An 11,151-nucleotide genomic window follows, 5' to 3' on the forward strand; every position below is an offset into this window, starting at 1 on the left:
TTAGTCTTATCCATGAAAATCGATATTGACAATGAATGTCTAAATAAGCTGTAAATATTTCCTCCAGAAATAGTTATGTTTTGAAATTGTTGATATCAATATGAAGATTGATGCCAAATGTTAATTTCAATATCGATAAAGATCGGACTGTATTGATAATGGACTGTAAATATATCCTTAGAATGTCAAAGTCATTGGATACTGTGGATAACATGACTTGGATTGATATATATTACATTATAGTATAAAAGTTGTTTTATATTAAGGATATCAGAATTTAAATTGGAGATTATTGGAGTATTGAAGTTTTTTCCCTTTTTTCTGAAAGCGATTTATCCAACCAACATCACCAGTTATACCAATGTAGCATCTTCCCATATTGAATTTAATGCCTTTTATCATATAATTGCAGGTCTACAATTTTATGCTATAGTAAAATGAACTGAGGGCAAAATTAAAACAATTAAGAACTAATCAAAATATTTATTAGATCTAAATTCAATGAAATACCATTACATTGAGTTAATAGTCAAAGTTTATTCTATTTATTTTAAATAGGAAGTATCATTTCAGTATAATTTATTTCATTTTATTTTTAGCTGCCCACTGCATTTACGATGACACCAATTTTAGAATAGACAATGCTACTTTTTTTGTAGTAGCTGGGAAATATAATGTCTCATGGGAGTGGAGGGACCCAGGTGAACAAAGATTAAAGGTATTTAATACAATTGGATATAATTATGTACTTGGTTTCTAATTTGTAACTGTTATTGGTTATTGTTTTCTATTACATTTAAAGATTAGATCTAATAAATATTACATGACACAGCAGACAAAAATGTGGATAATGTAAAATCATGGCAATAATAGATTAATTGGAGATGATTTCCAAAAGATCTACTTAATAGATCAGAATGGAATTTTTTAAAAATGTTTATAAGTTTATAAGAGGTAAATATTTAAGATTCATATTATAATTTGCTATTGATAGATAATTTCCTTTTAAATGAATTAGTTCATATCTTAAATTGCCTTTGAATTTTATAAGTAAATAGTACGTTTAATCATGTTTTAAATATTTTTGTAATTTAAAATGTTAAAATATTTTAAATTAAATATGTAAATTGCATGGATGCTTTCATAGATGGTTATTTTCCTCACAAATTCGTCAAAGATAATTATAAGACTACCCTCACAATTATGGAGGCTTATCAACTAGTAAGATCCCAGGAATAGTCAGGGCTTTGTAACCAGCATTTTGATTCAACATAGCTATTGACAGTAGACATAGATCTTCTTGAGGTAGCAGGAGACTTTCTTTGAGGAAAAAATTTTACTGAGATTCTGAGGTAGCTTTAGCTACCATATCTCTGAAATGCTACTTTTGCAAAACTCTGAAGCACAGTTGGATCATCTGCCCAGTGATAGATGCTATGGGGAGATATTATGGATAGAGAGGTCATTTTCAAAAGGCTTGCAGTCAAAAGTATTATCAATATAAGACAATTCATCCTAGAAAGACAAATTATTCTAATTGTATAGCTTCAATGCCCCCTCAGCTTTGCTGGCCCAAAGCTGCTATGCAGGTTAATATCAATAATTTATATGAGCACTTCAGCTATCCCAAGAGGGATAACATTCCTTTTTGAGCTCGAAGATCAATCGCTTCAACATCATTAATGAAATTATACCATTACTATGCAGTGCAGTGTAGCTCTGCAAGATCATTTTTACAATGATGCCATCATAATCACCGGAATTATGGGGTGACTGATGGATTTTGAGTCTTATCAAATATCAATTTTAGACAAATTAAAAAATAATAAATCTAAAAGGAGTCTGCATTTATTTGATTATTATTGAAAAAATGGCCTATGGGAATACTGAAGAGGAATATCTACAACATTTAAAGGAATGCTGCATCTAAATACCATCTAATGCTAAACTTGGGTAAGTTCTTTATCTAAAACAAGTATTCACTTCTTAGGTTACGTGATTATTCACAAATCAATTCAACTAGATCCTGATCGCCCCTAATCTTCTTCCTATATTTACCTTAAATTCTTCTTCCTTGCGCACAATCCTTGCCATGATTGCATAACATACTCAGTTTATTTCCGTTTCTCAGTTTTCAGGTGATTTCAAAGTTCTTATACAAAATGAAATGAAGCTGTTAATGTTATAAAAGAAATGCATCCAATTTTGCTTTAGGAGCAATGCCCCACAAAATTACTTCCCGATTGCATTCTTTTCCTGAGCTTTGTCCTAATCTGAAAACAACACTCAATCATAGATAAAGAAGCCTGTGCTATAGTTGAAGCTTGAAGCTGAAGAAATGGAGGCACTCTGTTCTGAATAAAAGTTTCCATATAGTTATCGATCAGAAACCTATCTCCTTCATGCTCCATAATAAGAATGCAGGAAAACTTAAGAATGAAAAAAATTGAGAGGTGATGATTAGAGCTTATGTTACAATTTTGAAACTGGTTACTGTCCAGGTAAAGATGAGAAAGTTCCTGATGCTCTTTCTTGAACATGCTCTACTACTTGAGGGAACATAACTTAACTAAAATCATTGCACAAAGACCTTTGTCAACTTAATGAGACAATATTGTATCATTTTGTTTGGAGAAGAAACCTACCTTTCTGCCTAGAAGAATTATGATTTCATATCGTCATGTAGAGTTTGCTTTCAAATTAAACACTGATTTGGGAAACTTCAAGCATGACTAATCAAATCTAACCAACCATATTAACTTCAAGGGGCCATTGTCCTCTTTATCGCAGAACCGATTACTATTGGTTATCGTAGACAGATTATCTTGATTTACATTTTCCTACTCTTATTTATTTGCTAAATTTCTTAGCTTTAAGATCACTTTTCATTGTTCAGTATACCATCATTAAGATCAGGGCTCAAGTTTCATTTTGGCAGGACTAAAATCTTTTATGTTTGCATTAGAAATCTCTTGGGGCAAGACAGCATACTATAATGGACAAACGGAATGGTATGAAGGCATCTTTTGGAAGACATATAAAAAAAGGGCTGTTAACAAAAATGTGGTTAGATTAGCTTAAATAATACTAAAGTTTTGTTTTCCTTCTATCTCTTATACATTGCTAACTCCCTCCCTCTAGTTCTTTCATCCGAAGGAACTTTAAAAAAAAAAATAATAAAATAACACTTTCATGGTTCTAATCACTACTGATCTTAAAACTAACAAAAAGTAAACTTTGCCTCTTGACATAGTTTTATATGAAATCGGGTCTTGTATATATAGGAAAAGGTCAAGCAAAGCATATTGTTGGATTAACTTAAATAATTCATAGTTTTGTTTTTTTGCTACCTCTTATAAATTGCTAACTTATATATGTGGGTGTATTTTTCTACATTATATAAATCGTCATAACTTGCCTGCAATCTATAAGTTTGGGAATAACTTTCTTGTTTTATATTATCAATGTTTTGATATTTTTAGGTAGCAGATATAAAACATCCTGAAACATTTGTAGGAGAAACAAATAGATATGCTGATGATATTGCTCTGCTTATATTGAACACATCCATTCAGTTTAATAGTGCAATCATGCCAGTTTGCATTGATTGGAATGCCAAATATGAAGTTGAAAAACTACCTCCTGTTGGAACTGTAAGTTATTAATTTTTTTCTGTTAAAATGGCTTGTTGCCATAAAATCACACCAGATTTACCTTATTTCCACCACCCACTCTTCTTTTGTTCATGATAAATTGATATGAAAAATTTACAGAAATTCGTAATATTAATTATAAAATTTATGATCCTTTTATTATGAATTTTAACATTTATAGTTTGTTTTTATTTTAAATACATCTATACGTATTTATATATTATATGTTTATTTGTGTATGTATGTAATATGTACGTTCTTCACATTCTATTTTATTTTTAAAAACGTGTAGCTGATTTGTGATTTAGCTGTTATAAAGCCTTTCTTTCTTTTTGATTATTATTACCCAACTACGGCGAAGCCAAAAAAACATTAATGTGTTTATGAGTGTCAAATAATCTGCTCATTAGTTGGTTTGTAAAAATAGTTAAGCAAATGGCTTAACCGATTTTCAAGTTAGATGGCTTTGGTCATTCACTCAAATCTCTTGATTCTTTTGAAACGATTTGACCTCATAATACTGAAATTAAGTCTGTTAAATCTATCTGTCCGTTTCCTTGGGCTCTGTTTTGAGCAAACTCTACAACCAATTTTGAAGTTTGGTGTCTCGAGATACTCAATAATATGCCGTGAGTGTTTTCAAACAATTCGTGTTAAAAATATTGAAATAATATTGTATTATATTTTGTAACCTTCTTAAAAGGTTGAGATCTCCTAGTAACAGTATAAAAGGGAGGGCGTATGTTCTTTGCTCGGTGTCAGATTAACACAATCTGATGTTTTCGTCCTTTTTTTGTTTTATATATGCCCCCCTTAACAGCGTGCATCGGAAAGTCAAAAAGTAACTGCAACTGTGAAGATGCAGCTGCCTTGAATTCTCTGTCTGCATGCTAGCCAGAACCTGATTACTCCCACCATCACGACAGAGCCCAAGACTAGCTGGCCATCATTTGAGAGAGACACAACCCTTGTCGTAGACACTCCTCAGTGGGTCATTTTTCATGGTATTCGCCATTACCCTCATCAACCAATGAAGCATCAGACGAGGAGACGATTCAACGTAACTGTGGCAGCGAAACTCCTGAAGATGTCACACCAATAAGCCATCATAATATGCTATAAATGAGACCTCTCGAATCGCTGTCCTTACACGATATAATTAAATATTAGTCATCTACTAACACACTAACCAACAGTTTGCCCCTCCAGGAATTGATAGTTGGTTTAAGAAAATAAATAGGCATGTTGACTGGAAGACATAATGTCTCTTAATATTGACCCATTCTTCCAGATTAGAAACTTATATTTCTGCATAAAAGCAGGGTTCCTATTTGTAAAACATGGGGCAGAGCCTAATATAAATACTAGGAATATAAAAACCAGTTTTTCAATTTGATATGGCTTCTTAATTTATCCAATGTGTTTCAAACTAGATGATTTTGCTCAATATTTTTATTTTATAGATGATAGGTACAACTATAACTTGTTATAACTATAACTAGTTTTAATTATACCTTGGTAAAAGGAGGGCCAATGCCCAAATATACTGAGTTTTTTGTTTATTCCAAAATATGGAAGAAATTATTAAAATTAAGGCCTGAGAGTCAATGTCAAATGTACATTAAAAAAAAAGTCCAATGTTCACTGAAACAGATTTTTCCTCCTCAATTAGTAGCCAAATTTTCAGAAATTTTTGTTTTCAGGCAAGGAAGATGTTGACAAATTCTATGTATAGCTTAGCCAATTTGGACTTATTGTAAAGTAAATATTTGTTTTTAAATAGGTTGTTGGATGGGGTCTTACTGAAAATAATATTATGAATGATGTGCTACAGTCGGCAAATCTCAAATTTATTGAATTCCTGAAATGTAGAACTGACAGCTCAGCCGTTTATTCAATTTTTATTACTTCTGATAAATTTTGTGCAGGTCTTGACAATGGTAAGTTGTGTCATATATAATTTGTTTTGTAAAATATTTGTATTTTACAATTCATGAAATATTCTATATTTTACATTTTTATTTAATTTTTTCAGGCACAGCTGTGCAGCGTGGTGATAGTGGTGGTGGAATAACATCTCCACGAAAAATGCCCAGTAATAGAGTACTACATTATTTGTATGGAATTGTAAGTATAAAAGAAGTTAATAGAGCTATTGCTGGGTTCACAGACGTTAGGAGGCATATACCCTGGCTAAATATTACTCTCAAACCATTATTAGATTCAGAATCATTTAAAAATAGTAAGTGGTGTAATTTCTCTGGTTGTTTGTATGTTTTTAATACATTGGATTAATGTAACTATATGTATTGTAAATAATTGTAGTATATAATATTATTAAAATATCTATAATATTTCAACTTGACCTTAAAGCATTTCCTCAGTCCATCTGTCTTCTTGTTTTGTCATTGCAACTAAACTTATTGTTCTATTTTCTTCAAATGTGGTAGAAATGTTTGGTAAGTAATTTAATTTCTTGGTCTGTCGGTAGTAACATTGGTGAGTGGATCGTGCTTAGGATACATATGATTTTAACACTTTCAAACAGTTTTTAGTTCAATATCTTCGGTACAGTAGTATATTTTAGTCCAGACTACAAATTCAAAATGAAAAGAGTCAATAAGTATTGATGTTGGTTCATATTTATGGTAAAGGTAAGAACTGCTAACCTGGACAGGATAAATACTCTTCTAAGCAGGCAGGCTATGTCGGCGATGAGTCATCTACAGTCAGAGTTGGGCATTAGCGAAGGTACAAACTAATAGCTAAAGAGTTGTCCCAATTACTTCCCCTAAAAACTGGCACTAGTTTAGTTATTAACTGTTAGCTACCGCTACTTATGGCTAAATTAGATGTTAGTTGAAATAGACAACTAAAAACTATTTTAGGTATAATGTATCTGTAGCGATACAATTGGGAAAGTTAAAATAAATCGATACTGAAGCACATGATATCACATAAAAAACATAGCACAAGCACATAAAATCAATTTCATTTCCAGCATCTCTGAAAACCTATTAATGTACCCTAGTATGTTAGAAAACCAAAAGGTTTAGCTAAATCAATAAGCAAGCAGGTGATCATAGAATCGATTCTGTTTTCATTCTCAACATCTCTGAAAACATATTAAGGGACTCTGATGTATCAGAAATTCAAAAAGTTAAAATAAATCGATAAGCAAGCGCGCAATCATAAAATCAATTTTATTTTCTATTTCAGCACCTCTGAAAACGTATATAGGGGCTCTAATATGGCCTTACTATCAATTTGTTTCTGGAAAAAATAGAAGGTACAATGTTCAAAATAAAAGAACATATAAATATTCTGATTTATTTAGGAAGAGACTTTAACTCTAGAATGAGTAAACTGAATCCATTTTCTGAAGATATTGTTCTCTCACTTGCTTTTTACCAACTCCCCAGCTTCTTTTTTCCCATGTTGCTCAGGCTTTGTGTTTTTATGACCTGCAACTTCATCTTCCTTTGCATCCCTTTGCTTCCCAACCCTTCAAGCGGCACAGTCTTCACTAGATGGGTAACGTCAGGACATGGCAGAGGGTCCCACTAAAGCTAGTGAGACCAATAGATTTCCAAATCTGCAACTAGTAGCTTTTGAATTTCCCACTATTTTTAGTTTTCAAGCTAATTACACTTGAAAACTCAAGTACCTCTTTCACCACTTTCAAAACTGAAAGGCCTTTGGATTTACCTGATCATGACAGTAGCTCATTTACCAAAACAAGAAAGAGAGTACTGCTAAATGTGCTAATAATGATGGCCAACACCTTGCCAACTGCAAAGAATGTAAAACACTGAACAATTTACAGAACCAACATAGCTCTTGAAATGACCCCACCAGCCTATACTAGCTCAAAAAATTCAGATACTTGTAGATCCGCAGGAATTCCCTCCACTCATTCAGCCTCACAATGACATTTTTCAACACTACCGGAGAACCCCATAGGACCCCAGCGATTACACCCCTTGACCACACGCAGTCCATGTACAGTTATGTATGAGGATTAGCTTTGCTCAATAGATCCAATTGATAATGCATCTTCTAAATTATTTAAAAATATAAAGTATTTAGACATGTATAATAATTATACAATTATTTAGACATGTATAATAATTATACAATTATTTAGACATAAATAACCTAATCCACCCTCTTTTTAATCTTCTTCAACAGATATCTTAAATCACACAAGCCTGGTGCACTACCCATGCCTCCTTATATTAGCTCCTTGTCAACTTTGCTATAGAAAGCCAATGAAATGGTTCAGCACAGTACTGAACCTAACTTTTATTTGCATGAAAAAAAGACAGACATGTCACTAATTAAATTCATCTTACGCCACAATAGAAAATTTATAAACCACTGCTTATTATTATTTTTTTTATATGAACTGGCTAGCAAGGATCACGTGAATATCATTTTTGATTCATCCTCACACCTTCCACCTTCTTTCTACTCCGATACCCTTTCATACTCTTGGACAGTACCTCCCACTCTTCCTCAGTCCATTTTCTCCCTCGTCTCTACTTCTTTCCCACGAGCACACCAACCTCTTTTAGTTTATTCCCAAAATACTCTCTATTCAAGCAGTCTTCATCCATTATTTTTAGTCTACCCAGTTTCTCTTTCACTTATTTTACATATCCTATATATCTCTTCATTGGATTTTCTCCAATACCCTCTTGCGTTATTTTGGGTCAGTGAATCCTCCTCAGAATTTTCCTCTCAATCTTCAGGACTCTCTCCAGGCTCGGAAGGCTGACTGTTTAAACCACTGCTTTATTAATAAATAAACTACCACACTGTTTTATTAAAGAACTATGAATTTAATTTATTTGGTGGTTTAATAAACCAGCAAACTGTTTTATTAAAGAACTATGTAGTTGTAAGAATACACAATAAACATATGATTGTCGTAATTTTACAACAGGCACATTTCACAATTTACAGGACTGACCACCCAAATAATACAGTAGATCAACTCCTAACTCTCCCATTTACTAGCCTTCTTCTAGCTTCTGATTTACTTGACTTTTTCATAAAGAAATGACAGAAGACATTACTGTAAGTACTAGCTCTGATCATTACGCATTGCTGATAGTTCTTTTCCAAGAGCCTTGCGGCACAAAAGAGACCTGGTGTAATACAAGGTATTATGGACTGAGACTTAAATTGAATCTAATCTCTCAGTACCTGCTTCAATCAAACCTGAGGAAGATTAAGAGGAGGCAATGGAACTATTCACGAAAACCTTCATCAGTTAACATTCATTTTTTGGTGGTCCGAAGATGAAACTCTTACCTTGATTAGTTTGCAGCGGCAACTCAGGTAGCCGTCAGGGGTTAAAAGACCACTAGGCCCACTTTCTGGACTTGTTCCCCCCACCAAATACCAGTACCAGTACGATGTAGCCAACAATATCCAACATCATGATCATAATATTCAATTTGTCTCATATCTTAAATTAAAATTAACCGCTTTCTATGAGAAACTCACTCATCAACCTAATCCCCTGGTATAATCCATTTAAAAAAAAATGTATTGTCCACAGAACTTGGTGCAAAATGCAAATCTGTGAATTTTACTGGGATATGTGTAAGGAAAGATTCATGCCTTACTAATCCAACAACCACCAAACTGGAATCATGCAATGGTGATCTCTCCCTTATTTGTTGTCCACCTGATGTCACTAGCAATCGTCCCAAACGACCTCCTGGAGAAAAGGCGAAAGCAAGTAAGTACAATGTTAAATATTATATGTTACAATTAATATACTTCATGTTTTAATTAACAATATGTAATGTAATATAACAAAATTTGGTTCAAGTTCAAATGCAGTAATAATGTTAACAAAAACATGTGTTAGTACTCAAAAGAAATTTTTAAATTAGTGCTTAAAAAACAAATGAATAGGTAATTTTGAAAGTTCCTGTAGTACAGATATTACAAAGTGTACATAATAGCACTTTTTTCTTAAGGGAGAGTTTTCAATTGATTTTCTTAAAATAAATTCATTATTATATGTAGTATTATATAGCTTGAGTGATGGAGCAGGCTCGCTCACTTATAATTCATATTTTAATTTAAGCATATTTCAGGATTGTCAAAATTAGAAGGTAATATTCTAGAGTAGATATTACAATTAACAAAATTGTTTTCAACACTCATTCCTCTTAAATATCAAAAGTTTCCAATTTGTATTACTTCTGCATTAAAAAATTTACAGTGTGTGAGATTTACGCAAGGACAGCATATATACGAATTGAGAGCCCTATTTTACTTCCTAGTTCCAACCCAACATATATATTACCTGATTGTCCTGTAGAAGAACTAACTAAAGGAAGCAAAAATGCCAGAAAGAATGAATTTCCTCATATGGTGAGCTCTACCTTATCTTATATTTAGAAACCAGCAGAGAAGTTGGCATACAGATTCGAGAAATTTATGTTCTCCTTCTAAAGATCAGCTCTTAGAACATTTGTTAACATAAATTTCTTTTTATATATTTTTATTTTCTTGTTTATGATGCTATATGTTGTTTCCCTCAATTTCCCTCCCCTCAAATCTATCCTTTCCACCTATGTTCAACATAATCATACAAACATTGTAAATTATAAAAGTAAAATTTAAGTATACCATTAATACACAAATTGAATCAAAGTATTTACAAGAAATATACATTTCAATATATGATGTTTTCCTGGTTACTGTAGTAGTTCATGTAGTGGCAACTAAATAGCGTCAGATCAGCGTGTAAGTACTGTCAATTGGTAGCTTGAGTGGTTACTTACAGATAATAGCATTGTTGCTACTATATTTTTATATTTGTCAGCTATTTATAGTAACCTACCTATGTATTAAACTTTCAGGCACCTGCCTTGACGTCATGGAAATCTTTCCTTAACTATCAAGTCGTAACTATTTTTTATTACATATTTAGTCTTGTTTTCTCCTCTAGAAGTATCTTAATTCTATAAAAATTTTCATCCTTTTTAACTTTAGAAAAAGAATGTATTTCTATTAAATGTTAAGATCAGAGACTTTATATTCTTTTCTTATCTGACTTATTCACTGCTACTGAGCAGTTATTTTCCCTTCCAGATCTATCCTTTCCTTTTCCTTCCCCACTTTTTTCTTCAGCTTTATTTTATAACTACTATTGATGATTTACCTGAATCTTTTCACAATTCCCAAATTGTATTTTTTTAAATACCATTGCTTCTTTCCTTACTTTTCCCCTCCTTTGGCTATGTTAGCCTGTTTTTTTTAAGGCACTGACTGAATTGTTTCATAGTGTCTGCCATCAAATTCCCTTGTATTTCTTCTTGGTATATTTATTAGTTGACATTAAACATGGTCTGTATTAAGATTACTGGGATAAAGAGAATTTAATTAAATATTACAGGAAATCTTTGTACAGGACTCCCCAATAGCGTTATTTATTTCTTCAATTTAGTTCTTATCTTCTGATCGATGGTAG

The 11,151-nt window shown here is 32.3% G+C and overlaps 1 protein-coding gene across 4 annotated transcripts in view; it reads left to right on the forward strand.

Annotated features, from left to right (window-relative positions):
- Positions 1–11,151, forward strand: part of LOC106690899 (ovochymase-1) — a 29,622-nt gene that overhangs the window by 9,314 nt on the left and 9,157 nt on the right. For all 4 annotated transcript variants that reach the window (XM_014436495.3, XM_014436493.2, XM_014436492.1 and 1 more), the window contains 6 exons: positions 600–718; positions 3,483–3,653; positions 5,437–5,593; positions 5,689–5,895; positions 9,223–9,405; positions 9,898–10,049. In XM_014436495.3, coding sequence (XP_014291981.1) covers positions 600–718; positions 3,483–3,653; positions 5,437–5,593; positions 5,689–5,895; positions 9,223–9,405; positions 9,898–10,049 — 989 coding nt within the window. The remainder of the gene's footprint in view (positions 1–599; positions 719–3,482; positions 3,654–5,436; positions 5,594–5,688; positions 5,896–9,222; positions 9,406–9,897; positions 10,050–11,151) is intronic.

Source organism: Halyomorpha halys, unplaced genomic scaffold (assembly GCF_000696795.3).
Source record: "Halyomorpha halys isolate HHAL.00 unplaced genomic scaffold, Hhal_1.1 Scaffold1957.1, whole genome shotgun sequence".
NCBI classification, from domain to species: Eukaryota; Metazoa; Arthropoda; class Insecta; order Hemiptera; family Pentatomidae; genus Halyomorpha; species Halyomorpha halys.